Below are 22,986 nucleotides of genomic sequence, written 5' to 3' on the forward strand. Positions count from 1 at the left end.
CTGACCCCTCCCGGACCGACAAGGGGGCACCCCACCGTGCTTTACCCCAAGTCCTGCTCTGATACCATTTGTCACGGGCCTAGAGATTTGGCGCAGCGGCACGGCCCGTGCGGCACCAAGGCGTTGCTTCATCTCGCGCAAGCGCCCTGGTCAGCCACCACGACCTGCCCTCCCAAGGATACATGCTGACTGGTTTCGGCCTGCCATGGCCTCGTCAGGGGAACGGCTCCAGCTCCCGACCAGTTTGTGCAGGGATGGCCAACTCCCTTCTTCATAGTCAAGTCCACGACCAGCGACAAGCACCTCGAACTGAACCGAGTCGACCTGCCTGAACTCTGAAGAGGTACCATCCTGTGCTCCTGCACGCCCTTTCCCTGGAACCATTCCCAGTCAAACTCTGCTCTTTGCCAACCAGCATGCGTGTCTTCCATCCTCCAAGCGTCTTAGGAATCACTTCGTGACAGGTGGGTGAAATTTGAAAATTAGGAAAATTATTGAAAATTCTCGAGAGAACGGCGTTGTATTGTATCGTTTCTATTTTCCTTGTATAACCCTGCAGACAGACCACACTGCTCAGCAAATTCAGAAACGACTCCTGATGTTAGGTTATTTTTTAGGGTTAATTTCACCTAGACCCCCTAAGGTTGGCGCATATTTCACCTAGATGAAGATTTGGTTTTTAATGACCACTTAGACCCCAATTTGTGAGTTTGTATTTCACTTACACCCCAAATGTCAATTTGTAGTACTTTTTAGGTATAAAATGACAATTTTACCCTTTTGACCATATGTTGACTTAAAAAAAGTGTATTTCAAATTTTTCATGACAAAAATACCCTTCAAGTTTTTCATCACAAAAATACCCCCAAATGAGCTTACCACAGTTGCCTTTGCTATAAATTTTTTTTTTCTCCACAATGACCATTGCTAATAAAAAAGTAAATTTCAAAATTTTCACTCTTATTTCTTTCTTAATTTATTAATTGCCAAAAAAGTGAATTTAAAAAAGTAAATTTCAAATTTTTCACTCTTATTTCTTTCTTAATTTATTAATTGCCAAAAAAGTGAATTTCAAAATTTTCAGTCCTATTTCTTTCTTAATTACTTGAATATTAACATGTAAAACACCTGTTAAAAAAAAAAGCCCGTTTCTTTTTTTAAAAAGCCTTTAAAGCAACTGTTACAATCATGTAAAGTAATTAGTCAACAAATTTTAATTTAAATTTAAAACCTGTAAAAGAATTGTAATTTTTTTAAGCCTCTAAAAATCAGATGCTGATACAGTCCAATTGCATATACTGCTACTGCAGATTTTTTTTTAAACCTCTAAATCAGAACCTGTTAGAAGATTGCAAAATTAGATGCTGATACAATCCAATTGCATATACTGCTGCTGCAAATTTTTTTTTAAACCTCTAAATCAGAACCTGTTAGAGGATTGCAAAATTTTAAAACCTGTTACATTCCTAAAATATATCAATACCTATTAAAGTTTCAAAATATATCAATACATTCCCAACATAAAGTCTCAAAATACATCAATACACTCCCAACTTAAAGTACAGAATATCATAAATACCAAATACCAAACTTAATGTACTAAATAACTGCCACAAATAGAAAATGCCATCAAATTCATTCCATCTCAATGGTGTTAAGCTCCTACTTCCTGCTGGTGCAACATGAAGGCTGAAATGAAACAAAAATATTTATTACAATACAATTATATTCCTGAGAGCTTTGTGTTTTGTTGTTATTAGGATCAATAAATGAATTACATACCTGAGAGCCTTGTGTTGATGTGGCTTGAGTTGCTCTTGTTGCTGCTGCCCTACCGGAAACCTAATATGAAAATTGAAATGAAGAAATCTTTATTGAAATGTGAAAAAAAAAAGAAAAAAAAATTGAAATGAAGAAATCTTTATTCAATGAATTTAGTACCTCAGAGCCTTGTGTTGCTGCTGTTACTGCTCTATTCCTTTTTGATCTTTTTGGTGGATGTCTTCTTCCTCCTACTTTTGGGCCTGCTATTGCTGATGATGATGATGGGCCTAATGATGCTGCTCTTGCCTATTTTGCAGTAGGAACTTTTTGACATCCCCTCTTGTTGTGTCCAAAATGTCCACATACACTGCACCGCACAATAGTTGACCTTTTCTTTGCTTCTGCTTCACCATCCTCCCTCTTCCTTGACACTCTTGGTCTACCACAGGGTCTTTTGAGCTTTGGTGGATCCAATTCAGGTTTGTCAACCTCAGTCCACATACTTTCATCGTGCATGGGGTGGATGAAAGGAGTGTAAGTCTTTGTATATGTATCCTTATTGTAGAAATCTGAACATAACTTCTCAATATCCACCCTTGTGGTAGTAATGGCTGCACATGCATGCATACAAGGAACTCCACTCACCTGCCATTCCCTACAACAAGAAGTCCTCTCCCCAAACATAACAATATAACTCTTCAGTTTTGCATTATCAGTTACCTCATACACACCTTCAGCGGGCCATGTCAATTCACATGTACCAGCTTTGGATATATTGGAGTTTAATCTTTTCTTAATTTTTGGCACTACCGTGGTTGTCCAATCTGCTGTCCTTCGAAACCTTTTGTTGAATTTGGACATCACCTTTGTTCTTATACATTCAAAAACAGCAGTGATTGGTTTTGCTCTAACATTCTCAAGCCAAGAATTAAATGACTCCACATGATTATTGGTGACATAGTCACATTTCACCCTATCATCAAATTTGTGTCTTGTCCATGTCTCCAAAGGATGCTCCATCAACCAAATTGAGGCATCCTGACTAATTAACTCAATCTGCCTCATTGCAATTTTGAAATCTTCTTCATTATATGCATTTACAGCTTCCCAGAATAGTTTCTTGTACTTCACACCTGGCCACCGTGTCCTAAAGTTAGCATATATATGCCTGCAACATCTTCTAGTTATTGCTTGTGGAAAAATTTCAGAGAGAGCAGTTAAAATGCCCTTTTGACCATCTGACATAAAAGTCCATGGTATATTAGTTGTTGTTGTATCACCTAGGAATTTATGCAAGTGATCCAGAAACCATTTCCAACTGTCTTTAGTTTCAGACTCAACTACAGCTACTACAAATGGATATAATCCATTATTCCCATCAAGTCCTATTGCACTCATCAAAATACCCCCAAATGGCCCCTTCAAAAAACAACCATCAATACCAATAAATGGTCTGCAACCATTAATAAAACCATTTTGACATGCTGCAAATGATAAAAAAAAGTCTCTTGAACTTGGGAGGGTCATCTATACTTGGTTTTATAAAAATTAAACTCCCAGGATTAGTTTTAACTACCTCAGCTACATTTTTCCACAGCTTTTTATATGAAGTAGAATGGTTCCCTAGAATCTGATCTCTTGCTATATTTCTAGCCCTCCAACAAGCACTAGTACTTACAATTGCAAGAAGTTTTTCTCTAACTTCTTCTTTCACATATTTGACATTAATTTCAGGATTCCTTTTAAACTTCTCCATAAGCTTTTTTGCTATAAAAGGTGCAGTCACACTCTTGAGCTTACTTATTCTGATGCAAGTGTGCTCTGGGCCTACAGACTTCACCTTATATGTCAACTGATCAGCCAATATAGTTGCATGAATTCTCCAACTGCAGCCTTGGTTAGCACAGTGACAAGTAATTCTACCGGTCTCATTTTTTTCCCTAACAAGGTTAAAACCTTTTTGGACTGAATACTCCACCAAAACCTCTCTGAAATGGCGGATGTCATCAAAAATATGGCCCTTCTCAAATTCAATTTTTCCCCCTTCAGCATATTTGAACAACTTCCCCTTCAATGATTTATATAAATAATCCACGGTCCTTGTTTGCTTTTTTCCTTTCCCTTTCGTTACATTACTCTCTATTTCATCCTCACTTTCTCCAGTCAAATCTTGATTCTCACTGTAATTAGATAACCCATCACTGCTCACATCTGGAATTTCATTTTCCAAGCCAATGTTTTGAAGATTATGATCTCCCAAATTCTCAACTCCTTCATGAACACCAGTCCAATCTTCATCATCACTATCACAAAAACTATACTCAGATCCACCAACATCATTCGCACTGTTCTCTTCTTCACTCATCTCTTCACCGACATTTCCTTCTTCACTGACCTCTTCACTAACATTCTCTTCTTGCCTCACCACTACTTCTATCACCTCATCAACATCATGAAATATGTCATATGCCATTTCAAACTTGAATAACACACAACAAAAATGAAATGAAATGCAAAATCAGAGAACTCACAAGACAAAAAAAAAAAAATCAAATATATATATAGAAAAGAATCGAAATGGTGAGACATTGAAGCCCCAGTAAATTGTAGACACACTTAACTCGAATTCAGTGACTATCTGCTGTTTTTTGCAGAGACATGACCAGTAAGCTGCCATGACAAGACCCCTTTCTCTCTCTCTTCTCTCTCTAAATAGTTTCTACAATATAAGAGGAGAACAGCGAGACAGAAACATAGGGTTTGATTAGGATCGTACTTGAAATTAAGGTTCTTCAACGAATGGCCTCTGAAAATTAGGGTTTGATCTACCACAGTGAATTACTTGGTTTCGCCTTAAAATTTGGTCACGAGAATCTACTCAGGAGCTTCGGCAAAGAGGATCTCTTGAACGGGCGGCCTCTGTAGGAGAATCACTGAGATTTCAGAAAAGCGGCGAAACCATCTCTCGAACGGGCGGCCTCTGTAGGAGAATCACTGAGATTTCAGAAAAGCGGCGAAACCTCCTCGTACGGGCGGAAGCTACATCATTAAGGTTGATGGCGAGATGGAACGGCGGCGGAGGCTAGGTTTGGTTCGGAGATATGGGTGTTGGGTGTTAGATGCAGAGACGATTGAGGGTGTTAGATGCAGAGGAGAGTGTGGTTTTGTGTTTGCCGTTTGGTTCGCCTATTTTGGGTTTTTTTGTGTACAATGTCATTAGGTGTACAATGTCAGGGTAGTTTTGCCTTTTAAAATTATAAATTTTTTGGTATTAAATTGTATTAAAAATTTGAGGGTAAATAGGTCAATTCCCTTGTGTCAAAGTCCAAAAAACAAATTGGGGTCTAAGTGGTCGCTAAAAAACAAATCTTCATCTAGGTGAAATATGCGCCAACCTCAGGGGGTCTAAGTGAAATTAACCCTATTTTTTAACTAGATGAGAATTTAGATTTCACTTATATTTGAATCAGTGTTTAACATTTCACTTACATTCCAAATGTCAATTTTTGGTGAGGTCATAATACTTTTGAAGTGTTAAATGACTATGTTACCCTTTGACCTTCCGTTAACTATTTTTGTGACCAAAATACCCCAAACATACACCTTCATCTTCTTCCTCCATATACCATCATCATTCCCAATTCCCGCCGGACAAAACCACCGCACCACTCCTCAGAATTACACATATATATATCTATATAGAAACATATATTTATATATATACACACACACACACACACACACAAATAGTAAATATATAGATATATACACAAAAAATTATTAACATATATAGAATAATAGATATATACACACATACAAAACAGACGGGAGCCAGTCGGCCCGATCGATGATGAGGATTTGGGTTGTGGATTGGAGGTGGCGGTGGCTAGGCGAGGTCAAAGAGGTGTAGGTGGCGACACTCAACTCGCCGACCTCCCAACCCTATTTAATTTGCCTCCCAGCCGACGTCGATCTCAAGACCTAACACCACTGACGCCACTCCTCCACCGAGAAGAAGCACAGTGCCTGAAATACCCAAATCCTATCTATCACCGATTCGATTTGCCGTTTTGACAGGCTTGAAATACCTCTTGTCAATCACTATATGATCCTTCCAATTCAACCCAACGTACCCAAACGCCACTTCGTTGCCACCACGTAGTAGTCGAGGCTCTCCTGCTGTAGCATCATCCACATCGCCTCCAGAAGCTTGGCTTCTCCAGGCCTACTCACTGCCATCACCTTCCTAGCCGTGCACATCCATCATTGTCATCAATCATCGCTGCCATAACACCGCGAGCCGCCGACTTCATCATGGCTGAGTTCAGTCCAGCCAATTCCACCGCCCTTGCTCATAACCGCCGTGAGATCTCGTTGGCCCCCCGCCCATCGCCGGATCCATCGCCGCCAGTGGGTTCTTCTCCATCCACCGATCTTCTTCTTCAAGGCTAAGTTTCAAACCAGCATCCTCTTCGCCCACCTCCGCCGCTAACCACCAACCGAGCCTATCTCCTCCGCCGTCCACGGCCGAGTCCGTCTCCACCGGCGTCCACGGCCGAGCCCGTCTACACCGGCTGAACCAGACCGTCGTTGCATCACCATCAGTCCAGCCGAGCTTCATCACAGTCAAAGCCACCGCTGAACCAATCGAGCTTCATCACCGAAATGGGAGAGCAGCGTCGGCGGGCGGATACGATAGTGTAGAGGAGACCTGAGAGGACGCCGGCGTTGATTTCGTCGGATCTCCGCAACTCTGATTCGCCGGAGGTCTTAAGGGTGGGGCGGCAGTTGAATATATATATATGGGTCTTTTTGTCATTTAAGATTATATATATTTTATATTAAAAAAATTAAGGATAAAATGGTCAATTTACATGTGTCAGATGCTAGGTAAATTAGAGAGTAAGTGAAAGTTAAAACCAAAAAAATAACCTAATTTTAGGGGTGTCTGAGTGAAATTTACCCATTTTTTTTTTTACTCATCGATCTGCAAACTAGGGTTTCTAATCTCTCTCCTGCTACTCCATCTTCATCAAAACCTAATCGAAATCTCAGAATAGGTTAGGGTTAAAATTTATTCTTTCCTCATCCTCAACTTCCGTCGCCGGAAATGCACCCTCGCGGCGGAACCTCGACCCAATTCTTCTTCGCCGCGCGTCGCCCGTGGCGGGAGTTCCTCGCCCACCCATCTTCATTTTCTTTTCCGTTCTCCTTCGGGGAAGCCAAAGGTCGCATGAAACGAAACCTCAGTTACTTCCGCGTCAACTACGCAATGATCATGTTGTTCATACTGTCTCTAAGCCTTTTGTGGCACCCCACCTCGCTGATCGTGTTCCTGATCGTGTTCGTCGCTTGGTTCTTCCTTTACTTCTTCCGCGACGAGCCTCTGGTCCTCTTGAATCGGACGGTAAACGATCGGTTTGTGTTAATCGTGCTTGGTGTGATTACAATTGTTGCGTTGGTTTTGACTAATGTGTGGTTGAATGTATTGGTTTCAATTTTGATTGGAACCGTCATAATTGGTTTGCACGGCGCGTTTAGGGTTACTGAGGATTTATTTCTCGATGAGGAAGAAGCCGCTGACGGTGGCTTGGTTTCGGTTGTCGGTAGTCCCCCGCGAGTAGCCCCTTATACTCGCATTTGAATAGCTTCATGAGGTTTGATTCCTGCAATCAGGTCAGATCAGATCAGATCACAGTTGATTGTATTCTTTGATAGTGTTGGGTCAGTATCCATATTTTTAATTGTAAATTTTGTATTGCATATGGTCGTCATCTTATTCAAGTGTAATTATTCAAGAAAGGAATTACAATGTTTTGCATATTATATGAACTCTGCTCTTTTGAGTGTATATTGAACTTGATTTCAAAGGATTAGTTTTTATTTTTCCAATGATGTGCCTTATTTGTGTTGTTGGTTGCTGTTATTATTTGTTTTAGTTCACCAACTGTTTGTTAATATGATCTAGCTTGCCCTGAAGTTATCATAGTTTTCATTCGATTTGACCATTAAGTCTAGTAGCAAAGATCTAGAAGATCTGATGAAACAATCTTTTCTGGTGGAATTGTATGTTAGAAATTAAGAATCAATGTTTTCCTAGAGTTAATGGCGAAGATTTGTCACGTAGTAGCTATTGCTTGGTGTAGTAGTGGTAATAATTCGAGATGGCAAGTGTGAAAAAGTGGGCTTTTGAGTCTGTCATGGTTTGAATATGAAGGCAGCTAATAAGTGCAAAGGTTTAACAGGAGAATGGCTATCACATACATGTTAGGTTTCCAGTCATTCGATGCAGTATTGATTTAGGTGTTTGGCTATCTATATAGATATAGATTTCTAAGTGGAGGTAGAACATGGATCTTCCATAGGGTAGCACAGGAAACCATCATCATGAAACACCAGTTATATTAAATATGTTGTAGGAGTAGAAGACATTGTTTATTTCAGATGAGTGCGGCAAAAGGTTGGCTGCTTAGTTCTCGTTAGTTTCTACAGGAATAATTTTCTTATTTTTTCAGCTATGAAACTGTAATCATGTAACTAGGAGATGAACCAGAAACAGCTCCCTCCTTCCCGGATGTCGAACTTTCTACTCCTCTAGAACTGGCAGAAATGGAAGAGAGATATTTGTTCTAATTTATGGTTCCCACTGAGATTTTACTTAAATTAACCACATTTTGACTGACACATTGTTTTGATCAAGGACTTTATGTTTATGGGGGAGAGAGTGGAATTGTCAAGCAATTTGATCTACTGATTTCCATCTGACAGATTGATGATGCCTTGATGCAACTGTATACAATCAACAGATTTATGTAATGGGAACATTATGGCTATGAACACAGCGGTGAGATAAAAAGCATTACTTTAAGACATTAATATATCATAACTCTTTGCTAGTTTTAAGAATCTATAGCAAATTTCTGGTTGGTTTGATTATGTATATTTGGCCTGTTCAATTCTACACGACATATTCTCCTCCAGTTACTGGCTTTAAATATGCTGATAGCTAGCAAGCTGTGGAGAAGACGTATAAAATATATTCGAGCCATTTTCTAATATTCAATGTTTGAAATTTTTTACCTATATTAGATGGATGATGAGAGGATGCCATTGATACAATATATATATATAAATATATTGGGCAAGTATATATTGTACGGTTGTACTCTTACATTTTCTCGGCTTTTATAGGTGTAAATCCCTGAGTTTGCCCCAAGTCTGACCCACTTACCTGGTTGACTTGATACAAGACGAGTTCTCATGGTTTTACCAATTGTTGTGGGATTATTATTATTATTTTTTTTTTACAATGCCAAGAAACGCTACCTCACACACTTTTTTTTTTTTTTTTTTTTATCCATTTCGGGGCTCGAATTCCTTCCTCTTCTTTGAGGATGGAGAGAGGTTTATACTAATGAGCCCTTTGATAATTGTTGTGGGATTATAATACTTGTACCATTTCCCTTTAATTTCTGGTTTAGGTCCGGATTTAGAATTATGATTATGCCACTTACCCAAAGTTTCTCATGCCGTCCATTATAAGAAATTTAATTTACTGTTTTGCCACCTTATAAAAATTTTATATAAAAAATAAAAAAATCATCTGGGGTCGAATTAAAGAAAGACAAGACACAAGACACTGATATGAATTTATAAAAAAAATTAAATACAAAAAAAGAACAATCATATGGGAATCTTGAAAAGAAAAATTAAATACAATACCATTATTAAAATTAACTAAGAAAAAAGAACAATCATATGAAAAGCTTAAAAAAAGAACAATCATATGGGAATCTTGAAAAAAAAAAAAAAAAAAAAACTCTATTTTTTATTTTTGGTCCAAAATTTTTTTTTCAAGGCATTGTATGTGTCTGTTAAACAGTACCTGTGGGCCCATGATTGCCAAATGGGTCACCCTTTTTGGCGATCCATTCCACGATTCATAATTCCTGGCCCACTTTTCAGCGACCCCAGTGGACTACCCAAATCGTTATTCTGGACCCAAAATCGTTAAAAACATCACTGGTGAAGCTACTTTAAACCGTTTCAGGTAATGGTTCTTAGGGGCAGCCACCCCACTCGAATCTCAATTTAATTTTTCAATAGGATAATTATTTTTACAATTAGAGTTAAGTTTTGTTAGATAAAATCTAACTTTAACTCAAAATTAAGGTGTTGGACAACTTCAATTTTACTCGAATCTATTTTAGATCGAGTCTTTATAGATTTTCTTTTTTGTAACATTCCTAGTAAAAGAAGTAGATGACCAAAGTATTAAGAAGGATATTGCCATCGTTGAGTTTGAAACTGACTATTGATAATAAACAACCCTAAGGAGGAGAACACGTTAGTCATCATGACCCTTGTGCCCTGAGTGACACACAGTGATATAGTAGATGGGACAAAGGGTCGCAATCCCATGAAAGTGAGCTAATTTAAAAAATTCATCCTTAATTTTAATTGCAAGTTGCAACTCGCTTGGATGAAATCTGAATCACTAGCATTCACTGATCAACCATACAAGGGTGAATTTGTTGGCCTTGTACACATTACCCGAGCTAGTCATATCCGAAGTTGTTGCCTTAACTGCAAGAGTGAACAATATTATTATCATAACAAGGAAAAAGTATTAAATACCCCACGAGTATGATACTTCGAGATAATGAAAGATTAAATTATGAATGTAATGATAAATCCCACCACATCCAAGTGGTGGGATGAATTCGAGTACCATACCTCCAGATATTTGTATTCATAAGTAGACGGTATTTGATGTGATACAATTAATTATTTGTTACCATCCAAAAGAAGAGTGACCATAACAACGAAAAAGTATTAAATACCTCACGAGTATGATACCCGGAGATAATGGAAGATTAAATTATGAATATAACGATAAATCCCACCACATCCAAGTGGTGGGATGAATTCGAGTATCGCACCCCACCAAATATTTGTATTCATAAGTAGACGGTATTTGATGTAATACAATTGATTGTTTGTTACCATCCAAAAGAAGAGTGACCCCACCACATCCAAGTGGTGGGATAAATTCGAGTACCATACCCCCATATATTTGTATTCATAAGTAGACGGTATTTGATGTAATATAATTGATTGTTTGTTACCATTCAAAAGAAGATTGACCCCAAAAAAAAAAAATGATGTCATCGTTGGTATTAAATATGAAAATATTTTTAAAATCAAAGTAATTAATAAAATTTTAATTTGTAATAAAAAATTCTTTTTAGAGTGGAAATACTTCTAATCGAATGGAGGAGAGGGTAACCAATTAAAATTAAATAAATAGTACTCGTATTATGTGAGTGGCACGGCACTTGAATTTTGCTTCATTTGAATAATGCATGTACAATGTTGCCCTCGCCCCCAACCCCATATTAAAAGTTATACAAGACCCATCATCCGTAAACCCCAAGACTGAAATTCTCAGTTATCCCAGATATCGACGACCGACGGCCTCTGGGAACTCCCGAATTATCCCTTCACACACGCACACACAAAATCAAACTACAGAATGGTTTATATCACATCGTGGGACGATTTCGTGGAGAGATCCGTCCAGTTGTTTCGTGCTGATCCCGAATCTGTAAACTCGTCTATCTTATAGTTCTTGAAATAATGTTTTGTTTATTTTTACCCTTGACCTATCTTTCTTCCTTTTCTTTAACTAATTGTTTTGTTTTCTTTTTACTTCTTTTTCCAATTTTGATCGGTTTAATACGACATAGACGCGTTATGTGATGAAATACAGACATTGTGACGGCAAATTGGTTCTCAAGGTCACCAATAATCGTGAGGTGCGAATTACTTCTCAATTTCCTGTTCACTGTCTCCTATTTTATATATATATATATATATATATATATATATATATATATATATATATATCATTTTTTTTTAGTGCTGTTTTGTTGAATTCTGATATTACTATTCATGTCGCCGAATCATTCTTATTGGGTTAGTAAATGTTTGATATCATTATTTGCAATCGTTGTTATTTTTGTATGCATATGCATAAAATTTGTATAGTGTCCTTAGTGAATATGAGCATGTGATTTGTAGTGAGTAAATTGACTCAGTAGGTCTCTGATTTGGTTGTGTGAAGTTTTAGGGACTTGAATAGGGTTTAAAAATTTCAGGAGAAGTTTGTATTTGCTTAAGACCAATTTATTTTTAATTCAAGGAACAAAATTCAACTGGTTTTCTCAGGAGTGCATGCTTAAACTTGGAACTATGACATATTCTTTGTTGGCATCCGGAAGGATGGTCCTAACATATAAGATATAAGAGTTTTTTTCTTTCCAAAGTTAAAATTGCCGTAATTTGAGTTGTATGTAATCCACAAGATCAGGCTTAAAACACAGTTAGTCTGGGGTTTGGTTGGGGAAAAACAATTGCCCTTAATCGACTTTACTCTCGCACTGGTATTTTTATATGTCTACATGGAAAAGAGCATCTCTCTGAAAGTCTGATGTGACATACCATGAAGACAGTGATTCTCTGGATGGAGAATGACATGACATGACAGTTTTTTACTTGAAATAGAGCCACATCATTCTGTTAAAAAAATTGGTAATTCCCCTACTCTTTTGTACACAATACTTTTTGGCAATTGGGCACCTTTGGAAAGGATGCCGTACATGGGTTAAAAGAGCGTTTATGGCCTTGTGAAAAAAAAAATTGTTAAGAGCTACAATGCTCTGAGTAATTAACAGATCTCTTTTAGAAGCCCTCTCTCAGATGAGAGAAGCAGGCTTATCATTATTATTATTATTATATTTGTTTTTTTGGTGCTTATTTTTTTCCCTTATTACAGTGAACAAACTAGGAGCTCCATGCTGGCCCATCCAGAGATGGATTGTTGAATTCAACCATAGTTGTATTGACCCTAGGTTTATTATGAAGATGGTGCATAGAGGATCCTCACCTTGTTTGGGGATCTTTTTTTTTATTATTTCAAGTTTCGATTAAATTACCAAATAGTAATTGCAATATGAGAAATAAACAAAAGAGGGAAGCCTTGACTATCAAATTTTTTAAGTAGATGAGTTTTCCTACTATTCATTGGAATCTCAACGCTTCGAATGAAAAACATACTCGCTCAAGGTGGTTGTGAACCATCACCAGGGTGGTTGCGTTTTTGCTATGCACCATCACCAGGGTTGTTTCGTTACTTAAGAAACTTCTTCAAACCCTTATCAGGGCAAGGTTTTTATTATTTTATTTCATTTTATTTTGTCAAACCAATTATCGATTCTTAGACTCAGTGTTGAGTTGGTTGGATCTGTTCTTTTTTATTGGAATGTTTTCACATTAAGTTCATTAAAGAGATTAGCGTTGGTTTACAACCTCACAAACTCTTTATCCCAGTTGACTTGTAGCTTTTAACCAGGTTGGGCTTACAATTTGTCACACACATAGTCAAAGCAAGTGATGTTGATCTGTTGAAAAATAAAAATCCGATAAACCTTGTTTCTCTGGCACAAGTTGAACTGCCTTATTGGTATTCTAATTTTAACATTCAACTCTAAACCAGAAACAAGGTCAGCATGATGTTCAGTTGAGTGAGTTCTGGAATAGCTAGATGGCATTAATAGTTCGCATCCAGGCGTGCTTCTTGGTTATGTTTGGTCAATCTGGTCAATGTGATATTAGGCAAAATTATTAGTTTGTCATGAGGTGGTCTGGAATAGTATTTTTAGTATAGTTATATTATACAAACATTTCTCCAATTAGTTTGTGTGATGGGACGTGGAAGATGGTCAAGTTTGCAAGAGGATTCTTTTGGTTATTATGTTTTGCAAGATTATGTTCAGGAATTCCAAGGAATGGCTGGGGGCAAGGGATTCTGTTGAAAAATAGATATTTGGTTTTAATAAGACCATATTTTAGGGGATATGATAGGCGTGTAAATATAGATAGTCAATGACCAGATTTTAGGGGATATTTTACAGTCTGTAGCTTCTGTTAGTGTACAGCCTGTAATTACAGCCTGTAGTTTGCTGTCACAGCTTGTAGTCAGCTTGTAGTTTCCTTTTTTTAGCCCCTTGTATGTCCTATTTAACTAAAGCATTGTAAACCATTCAAAGGAAGGCAATATACAGATTTTCTTTCAATCTTGAAATCGCCTATTTGGTATCAGAGCATCTTACCGATTCTTCTGGAAAAAAAACCCCTAGCTGTTCCTTTTTTTTTCTCTTCCAAACAACTCTAATCACCATGTCTGATGACATACCTGAGTCCAAGACCAAGACCTTTGAGTCCCAAGTCCAAAACTCTCAGACACACTCGGTCCAGATTACCACAATTCGGCTAAATGGTGAAAACTTCCTTCGCTGGTCCCAGTTCGTGCGGATGTATATCCGAGGCAGAGGCAAAATCAGCTACCTAACAGGAGAAAAGAAGGAACCAAAACCTGAAGATCCATCCTACTCGACCTGGGATGCAGAGAATTCGATGGTGATGACCTGGTTGGTGAATTCTATGGAGGAGGACATCAGTTCTAATTATATGTGTTACCACACAGCAAAAGAACTTTGGGACAATGTCAACCAAATGTATTCAGACCTAGGAAATCAGTCTCAAGTCTATGAACTGACGCTGAAACTCGGAGAGATCCATCAAGGAGATAACAGTGTTACAAAATATTTCAACTCTCTGAAACGTTTGTGGCAGGACCTTGATTTGTTCAGCGATTATGAGTGGAAATTGCCTGAAGATTGCAACCATTACAAAAAGAAGGTGGAAGACAACCGCATCTTCAAGTTTCTCATTGGACTCAATGTCGAGTTTGATGAAGTGAGAGGCAGAATAATTGGACGACAACCCTTGCCTTTAATCGGTGAAGTCTTCTCCGAGGTTCGAAGAGAGGAAAGTCGCAGGCTGGTCATGCTTGGAAAAAAGTTATCAAATGGTGCTGTTGAGACCTCTGCCTTGGTCGCATCTGAAGCGAATATTGGCAGGAAACATAATGAAAAGCCCCGTCTTTGGTGTGACCACTGCAACAAGCCTCACCATACCCGTGAAACCTGCTGGAAAATTCATGGTAAACCAGCGAATTGGAAGAGTAAGCAGGAAGGCAGATTCAACCAGGAAGGCAGATTCAACCGAGCCCCATCAGCTCATGAAGCCGAGGCACTTCCCTTCAGCAAAGAACAGATGGATCATTTTCTAAAATTGTTGAAATTCAATTCCTCATCTGGTACTCCTAATGTTTCTCTTGCTCAAACAGGTAACAACCCGAAGGCCTTATCTTGTCGTTCAAATTCCAGTGTTACCCCATGGATCATTGATTCAGGGGCTTCTGACCATATGACAAGTTGTTCTCATTTATTTCAAACTTATTCACCCTGTTCTGGCTCTGAAAAAAAAATCAGAATAGCTGATGGTTCTTATTCTCCTATTGTAGGCAAAGGTTTAGTGAAACTTTCAAAAATTATTGATCTTAAGTCTGTCCTTCATGTCCCTAAGCTTGCTTGTAACCTTTTATCAGTTAGTAAATTGTCCAAAGACTCTAATTGTCGTGTTATCTTTTTTGAATCCTATTGTGAATTTCAGGACCAGAGCTTGGGGAAGACGATTGGCAGTGCTAAGATGATAGATGGTCTCTACTATTTTGAAGATGATATTTCAAGTAATAAAAAGGCTCAAGGTTTGAGTAGTTTTCGTTCTATCCCTGTTAGAGAACAAATAATGCTATGACATTTTAGACTAGGGCATCCTAGTTTCCATTATCTTAAAAAATTATTTCCTTCTTTGTTTAAAGGATTGGATTGTTCATCTTTTTATTGTGAGAATTGTTTTTTATCAAAGAGTCATCGTACTACGTATTCTCCTAAACCTTACCAAACATCAAAACCATTTTATTTAATCCATAGTGATGTTTGGGGCCCTTCTAGGATCACAACTCTTTCTGGAAAAAAATGGTTTATGACTTTTATTGATGATCATACACATTTGTGTTGGGTGTATTTAATGAATGAAAAATCTGAAGTTGAAAAATTATTCAAGGATTTTTATATGATGATTGAAAATCAATTTCAAACAAAAATTGGCATTCTTTATACTGATAACGGCACCGAATACTTTAATGAAGTTTTAGGAAGTTTTTTAACAGAAAAAAGGAATTTTTCACCAATCCACTTGTGTTGACACACCCCAACAAAACGGAATTGCTGAAAGAAAGAATAAACATTTACTTGAAGTTTCTCGTGCCATCATGTTTTCAATGAATGTTCCTAAGTATTTGTGGGGTGAAGCCGTTTTAACAGCAACATATTTGATTAACAGGATGCCTACTCGTGTTTTTAACTATTTTACACCCCTTGAAAGCCTTAAAAAATCTTTTCCTGAAACTCGGATTTATTCAAACCTGCCTTTGAAAGTATTTGGGTGCACTGTCTTTGTCCATTTACCTAGTAGACTTCGATCTAAATTGGATCCTCGGGCTGAAAAATGTGTATTTGTTGGGTATGCCCCGAATAAAAAGGGGTACAAATGCTTCAATCCGACAACAAAAAAAATGTTTATCAGTATGGATGTTTTTTTTTTCTAGAAAATCATCCTTATTTTCAGAAAACTTTTCTTCAGGGGGAGAAAGAGAGTGAAGAAAATTTTTGGGAGATTTCTACTAATATTCCCTTATCTAAAACTATTGTCTCACACTCTACTCCAAACACTGATCTTTTTAAACAAGAAAATGATGTTCTAGAATCAGGAAACCCGGGGCCTCCTAGTCCTAATCTGCCGAGCCTTACTGTATCTCCAACAGGGGGAGAAATCCTACCAACGGTTCCAAAAAAACTGAATCCTGAGCTTCTAGTTTATAACAGAAAAAAGACTCATCAAAAGAGTAGAGAACCTACTATTGTACCTGAGCAAGGCCAATCAGAGGTCCCGAGCAATGACTCCCTGAACACTCAAGGTACTCTAAATCCTAACTTGTCTACAGTTGTCCCTACTATTTCTAATCGTACAGAGACACCTAGCCAAGTTCCTGTAGACCTTGATATCCCTATAGCTGTTAGAAAAGGAATCCGAACCTGTACCCAGCATCCCATTGCCAAATACTTGTCTTATGATAAACTTTCCCATAAACATAGGGCCTTTACTTCAAATATTTCTCACTTGTTTGTTCCAAGAAACATTCAGGAAGCACTAGATGATCCGAATTGGAAATCAGCAGTGTTAGAGGAGATGAATGCTCTTAAAAGGAGTGGAACGTGGGAGATAGTTGACTTACCCAAAGGAAAGAAAACTATTGGGTGTAAATGGGTTTTCACTATTAAGTGTAAAGCTGATGGTAGTGTGGAAAGGTACAAGGCAAGACTTGTGGCGAAAGGTTTTACGCAAACGTATGGCATTGATTACCAAGAGACGTTTGCTCCTGTAGCAAAAATAAATTCTATCCGAGTCTTATTGTCGTTGGCAGTCAATTCTAATTGGCCATTACATCAATTGGACATAAAAAATGCCTTTTTAAATGGAGACTTGGAAGAAGAAGTGTTTATGAGCTTGCCACCTGGGTTCGAAGGAAAACACAGTCAAAGCAAAGTCTGTAAACTCAAAAAATCCCTGTACGGTTTGAAATAGTCTCCAAGAGCGTGGTTTGAACGTTTTGGAAAGGCTGTGAAGAGTCATGGGTATCATCAGAGTCAGGCAGACCATACCATGTTCTACAAACACGGTGAGGAAGGGAAAATTGCCATTTGAATTGTGTATGTGGATGATATAATTTTGATAGGTGATGACATTGAAGAGTTGACCAGACTGAAGAAGAAACTTGCTAAAGATTTTGAAGTCAAAGATCTGGGAGCATTAAAATACTTCCTTGGAATGGAATTTGCCAAGTCAAGAGAAGGAATTTTCGTGAATCAACGAAAATATGTACTTGATTTGCTTAATGAGACAGGACTACTCGGGTGTAAAGCTGCTGACACTCCAATTGAAGTCAACCTGAAGTTAGAAGCTGTCGAACCCGAGAATATGGTTGATCGTGAAAGATATCAGAGATTGGTGGGAAGACTAATTTACTTATCTCACACACGCCCAGATATAGCATTTGCAGTCAGTATGGTGAGTCAGTTCATGCACTCTCCTGGACAGGAACACTTTGAAGCAGTGTACAGGATTCTGAGGTACTTAAAGGGCTCACCAGGTAAAGGACTTATGTTCAAGAAACAAGGTCATTTACAAGTGGAGGTGTACACAGATGCTGATTGGGCAGGCAGTATAGTTGATAGACGATCTACCTCAGGATATTGCACCTTCGTTGGAGGAAACTTAGTCACGTGGCGAAGCAAGAAACAAAATGTAGTAGCGAGGAGTAGTGCAGAAGCCGAGTTCAGAGCACTCGCCCATGGGATTTGCGAAGCTATATGGTTAAAAAGACTCCTTGAAGATTTGAAGGTTATTGTTTCTCCTCCAATGAGAGTCTACTGTGACAACAAAGCTGCCATTTCAATTGCTCATAATCCAGTCCTCCACGACAGAACCAAACATGTGGAAGTTGACAAACACTTTATCAAGGAAAAGCTTAACTGTGGTATGATTTGCATTCCTTATGTCTCTACTACTGAACAAGCTGCAGACATCCTTACCAAAGGACTACACAAGAAACAGTTTGAAGTTTTAAGAAGCAAGCTAGCTATGGAAGACATCTACAAGCCAGCTTGAGGGGGAGTGTTGAAAAAGAGATATTTGGTTTTAATAAGACCATATTTTAGGGGATATGATAGGCGTGTAAATATAGATAGTCAATGACCAGATTTTAGGGGATATTTTAGTGTATAACCTATAGCTTCTATTAGTGCACAGCCTGTAACTTCTGTTAGTGTACAGCCTGTAGTTTGCTGTCACAGCTTGTAGTCAGCTTGTAGTTTCCTCTTTTTAGCCCCTTGTATGTCCTATTTAACTAAAGCATTGTAAACCATTCAAAGGAAGGCAATATACAGATTTTCTTTCAATCTTGAAATCGCCTATTGATTCAGATGTGAAATATCATCCTGTGATGTCATTTTCTGTAGCTAGCATAGTTGCATTAAATTTTTGTTAGGTTTCTCAGTGGATTTAATTTGGATGACGTTTATATTCAGTGAGTTGACGGATGAGAATAAATGGTGTTGTTTTCTACTTGTACATCTCTTGTTCGTGTTTGCAAGGAAATTTTTTTTGGTTATCACATGTTTCTGTATTTCCAGGTATCTGCTCCTCTTGTACAACCTTCATATTGATGAAGAAAAGTGCGGATAAGTTGTTTCAGAAATTATTTGTAATCTATATAGTCACTGTTTCCTGCTACGTAAGATACTAAGATGGAAAATCACCTTGAGGAGTAGGAAAATTTAGTTCATATATAGAAAGGAAAAGAATAGAGTTTCGGATGGAAGGTTTAAGGATTTGGCAAAAGCCTATAGTTCTTTATTTGCCTTGGGCAAAAGTGAATGGATAAAAACTCAACATGCATTTTTTAGTTTGTATTATCTTTGGGAGTCTCTATTTATACTTGGTGGTACCTTATAAATGGTTGGAATAATTTTTTTTTAAAGGTTGTCTCCTATCATTTGTTCCAACTTGATAATCACTCTAAAATTAGTGATGAGTGAGATACATCAAAGTTATGTGGCAGGAAGATAAATTATTGATATGCTGATAAATTATTGATATGCTTAAAGTTTGAGGATAAGGGTTGTTGCTTGTTACGTGGTAAAAGCTAGGTGTTAAATATGAGAATGCTGTTTTAAGTTTGAGGGTAGCCACTTAGTGTAAATAGTGTTGGGGGCTAGATCTATACCCTGTCCGTCCGTCCGTCCATGCATCTTGCACCGGCAAGACCAAACTTAGGGAATGGCCTTTTACATAATATTCTTTTTTACCTTATTTGAGAGAAGGTGAGGGTTTGGGTGTTTGAAGAAACAATGTTTACAACAAAGAAAAAAGAAGTCTATAGATATGGGTTGAATTCTCCCAATGCGGTCTTCCCTTTCACTTGACCAACTTGCAGAGCAATTTATTGTTTAGTGAATAATTACAAGACCACGACTCAAGTTTGCTAGAACTTTGACTACAATATTTTTCTGCCTTAAATATTATTAATATGTTGGACATTTCTATCTATTTATAATTGTCATTTCAAAGACTTGTGTTGAACCATGTTTGCAACTCATTTATACACATACAAAACATTCCATGTTTTTTCATTTAAAATATGTCTATAATAAATAGTTATTCTTTTCATCACTATTTAACTGGTTCTGTGTGCACACACAAGTAAACTTATAAATATATATGTGCAGTATAGTAAATTTACAAACACACATTTTTAGCCATGCCCGTGTCTGGATTCCAGAGAGTTGCTGTGTCGGACGCTCTGTCATTGAAACATGAAACTTCTGTCTATGTACTTTTGATCAAGACTAAATACCTAATCTATGCCTGCAAGCTGAAATCTGCACGTTTAATTATCTTTTGGATTATGTCAAGAATTTTTTGGGAGGGTTTGACTTGCTGGTACCATGATGCAAAATTCTCTGCAGTGCATTTGTTAAATCTTCTATATTCTGTGTATTGAAATCTTTTAAAGCTCAGAAAGTGTTTCAGAGAAAGGAAATCCCTGAGCACCCTTAATAATAGTATCTGAGACTCTGAGTAGACTGATTAATGAAAGATCAATGTGATTATTGGATAACTAAGTGGGTATAATGTAATTTGAGAACCTGTTTACCTGGCATTTGAGTTGTGGTCGTAGATACATTACAGCTATTGTAGTCATAAATGACTCTGGAGTCTGGGTAAAGTTTGTTGGAAAACCTCTTGGTTTTCAGTGGTTCTAGATATTAGGTTAAGAAACTGACCTTTTATAGCTTTGTTGGACATAGCTGTGTAGTCTAAATTTTCAGTAACGACCGGAGGCGTACTCATTAATGCTTTGTTTGGTAGGAAGGAAGGAGGACTAGAGGAGGGATGGAGGGAAAATAGGAAGGAAGGAACAAACTTTCTTCGTTCGGTAAAGAGAAAGGATAATAGGAAGGATAAGTCATCCTTGCTCCTTCACAAATTTTCATCCCTCCAAATAGGGGCAGAATAGAGAAGGGAAGACAATTGGTGCTTTTATGGAAGTTTTGAATTACAATATTATCCTAAATTATACAACTTTTAACTTACCACACTATAGATAGTGATGGGTATAATGATAAAAACAATTTAAAACTCTCTCTTTCCTCATCTCCTAAAAAACGGAATAAATTGTGAGTTTATTCTCTTTTCTTCCATCAAACCGTACAAAAAAATGGAAGGTTGTAATCTCTTCCCTAGGGATGTCTCATCCATCCCTTCTTCTATCCCTTCCATCCAATTTTTTTCTTTTCTACCGAACGAAGCATAAAAGAGAACGATTTTAGGTGTGCATATTTTCTGTTTTCTTAGCATAATGAATGTCCTTCCTTTTCTGTTGAAATGTTTTGATACACATGATTTTGGTTTAAGCTTTTGAGGAACAAAAACCATTGCGAATTACTTGTTGGTTACTGGCCATGTTATCTTTTATTGGGGTTAAGTTTCTGAAATCTTACGACTCTGGTGACTTTACACCTGACCCATTTTTTTTTTTTTATATTCCCTCCCCCCTTGGTTCTTGCTAGTGCCTCAAGTTTAAGACAGACCAGGCACAGGATGCAAAAAAGATGGAGAAGCTGAGCAACATATTCTTTACTTTGATGGCCCGTGGTCCTGAAGGTATTGTTCTTCCTCTTCCTCTGAAAGTTCCTTTTGCTTATGGCACATTAAAATGGAATGATTTCTATATTGTTTTCCCTGTTATCTGAAGGCATCATCCTTTCTATAATATAATCTTCTTAATTACAATGCACATCTCCCCCAGATGCTGGCAAAAATTGAAGTGCATCTCTATGAAATTCGAAAACAATCTTAAGCAAGCAGCTGAAATTATTATGTCATAAATGCTTCAAAAAGGAAAACTGACTTACATGGAATGCATCATAGTATAATACCTTGACTGATGTTTTTGTTAAAAAAAATCTGTTCTCTTGTTATGAAATGTTAAAGAAGTGATTTAGAGCTAAAGCATCACCTTCCATCTGAAGTTACAGATTGTTGCTCCTGCATTGATTTCTGTGAGTGAAATACACATGTATGTAAATAAGCATATATGTGTGAATATAGTAAATTAGGGAATATATACGTTTAATACTCACTAATACATGTTTAAGGTCTAAGTAATCAGAAGTTTATTTTATGGAGTCTGGTTTTATGATTGTGTTTTTATTAGTTGTCACAACAAACAGATTATTCGGGTTATTATTTGATGTCCTCAAAATTGTTTTAATGAGGAACGTTTCTTTTGCCTCTCTTTACGCAGCCGATATATCAGAAGTCACTGGAAAAGAGCAGATGGAATCACAACCAGGCAAGAAAGGAAGGGGAAGAAAACAATAACATTGTTTGATACTTGTGAAATAGGTTTTTAACAAATATTACATTAGTTGGGAATATAAAAGATTTTGTTTGTTATGCCAGTTAAAACTCAATTCCAATGGATTTTTTGCTAACATCAATGTGTTAATCATTTTAGTTTTCTGATTAGTGAATGAATTATAGTGATTGTGTTTCACTGGCTGAATTTGCACACTCAATCCCATCGATCACAATGGGTATAGTGATATTGATTTTATCTCACTTGAAAAAAGTACTTTCCTAATTTTTCTTAATCTCTCATTCAGTCAATGGGTTAAATTATAGGTGATTAATAATATATAGGCTTGTTTGGTTTGCTGATTTAGTGAGGGAAAGAACTTGAATAAAACTAGTTGTAAAAAATCTTCTCTAGTTGTAAAGACATATGTATATATATATATATATATATATATTCATGCACGCACATCTCAAGTTGTAATCATGCCCCTACCTGAAAAGCAGTATTGTGTCTCATCGGATCCCAATGTACTACGTACCATTTTTATTACTTTTGCTTTAATTTCCCACTTTTAAGCAAAAAAACAAAAAGTAAAGGTGTTTGTTTATTTCCATGTGCCTCAAAGGCATGAAAAAATGTCCCCTTTCCTTGATTAAATGATTGTATGTATTTTATAAAATATTCTTAAACCAAGGGACAGATTGTCCCTGGTGAGCTTAGATTAGGACAAACCGATAAAGTGCGATTCTCTCTTTATATCAACTATACGTTCT

The 22,986-nt window shown here is 37.3% G+C and overlaps 3 protein-coding genes across 3 annotated transcripts; 2 read left to right on the forward strand and 1 right to left on the reverse strand.

The window, feature by feature from the left end:
- Nucleotides 1–1,662: 1,662 nt before the first annotated feature.
- On the reverse strand, nt 1,663–6,003 carry LOC132268597 (uncharacterized). The gene is made up of 6 exons (XM_059769426.1): nt 5,898–6,003; nt 5,720–5,790; nt 3,341–4,243; nt 2,131–3,183; nt 1,783–1,842; nt 1,663–1,689 (listed from the first exon to the last, which is right to left on the reverse strand). The coding sequence occupies exons 1-6, from the start codon at nt 6,001–6,003 to the stop codon at nt 1,663–1,665; spliced, it is 2,220 nt and encodes a 739-aa protein (XP_059625409.1).
- Nucleotides 6,004–6,729: 726 nt separating this feature from the next.
- LOC132269008 (PRA1 family protein E-like) lies at nt 6,730–7,656 on the forward strand. The gene has a single exon (XM_059769984.1). The coding sequence runs from the start codon at nt 6,875–6,877 to the stop codon at nt 7,406–7,408; it is 534 nt and encodes a 177-aa protein (XP_059625967.1). The 5' UTR covers nt 6,730–6,874; the 3' UTR covers nt 7,409–7,656.
- A 3,456-nt stretch (nt 7,657–11,112) lies between these two features.
- Nucleotides 11,113–22,411, forward strand: LOC132269009 (signal recognition particle 9 kDa protein-like). Its single transcript, XM_059769985.1, has 4 exons — nt 11,113–11,371; nt 11,514–11,582; nt 21,423–21,516; nt 22,160–22,411. Exons 1-4 carry the CDS (start codon nt 11,300–11,302, stop codon nt 22,234–22,236), a joined length of 312 nt encoding a protein of 103 aa, XP_059625968.1. The 5' UTR covers nt 11,113–11,299; the 3' UTR covers nt 22,237–22,411.
- Nucleotides 22,412–22,986: the final 575 nt, after the last annotated feature.

Source organism: Cornus florida, unplaced genomic scaffold (assembly GCF_030987335.1).
Source record: "Cornus florida cultivar Cherokee Brave unplaced genomic scaffold, ASM3098733v1 CherokeeBrave_3.0.0_Hap2_Chr08, whole genome shotgun sequence".
NCBI classification, from domain to species: Eukaryota; Viridiplantae; Streptophyta; class Magnoliopsida; order Cornales; family Cornaceae; genus Cornus; species Cornus florida.

Excerpts from the sequence above, each read along its gene's own strand:
- LOC132268597 (XM_059769426.1), bottom strand. The coding sequence starts at position 6,003 with ATGGCAGTGAGTAGGCCTGGAGAAGCCAAGCTTCTGGAGGCGATGTGG. Across the intron at positions 5,791-5,897 it reads GGCAACGAAGTGGCGTTTGG|GCACTGTGCTTCTTCTCGGT; the intron begins GTACGTTGGGTT and ends TGGGTATTTCAG. Across the intron at positions 3,184-3,340 it reads TGTGGAAAAATGTAGCTGAG|GGGCCATTTGGGGGTATTTT; the intron begins GTAGTTAAAACT and ends TGTTTTTTGAAG.
- LOC132269008 (XM_059769984.1), top strand. The coding sequence starts at position 6,875 with ATGCACCCTCGCGGCGGAACCTCGACCCAATTCTTCTTCGCCGCGCGT.
- LOC132269009 (XM_059769985.1), top strand. The coding sequence starts at position 11,300 with ATGGTTTATATCACATCGTGGGACGATTTCGTGGAGAGATCCGTCCAG. Across the intron at positions 11,583-21,422 it reads AGGTCACCAATAATCGTGAG|TGCCTCAAGTTTAAGACAGA; the intron begins GTGCGAATTACT and ends GGTTCTTGCTAG. Across the intron at positions 21,517-22,159 it reads GATGGCCCGTGGTCCTGAAG|CCGATATATCAGAAGTCACT; the intron begins GTATTGTTCTTC and ends CTCTTTACGCAG.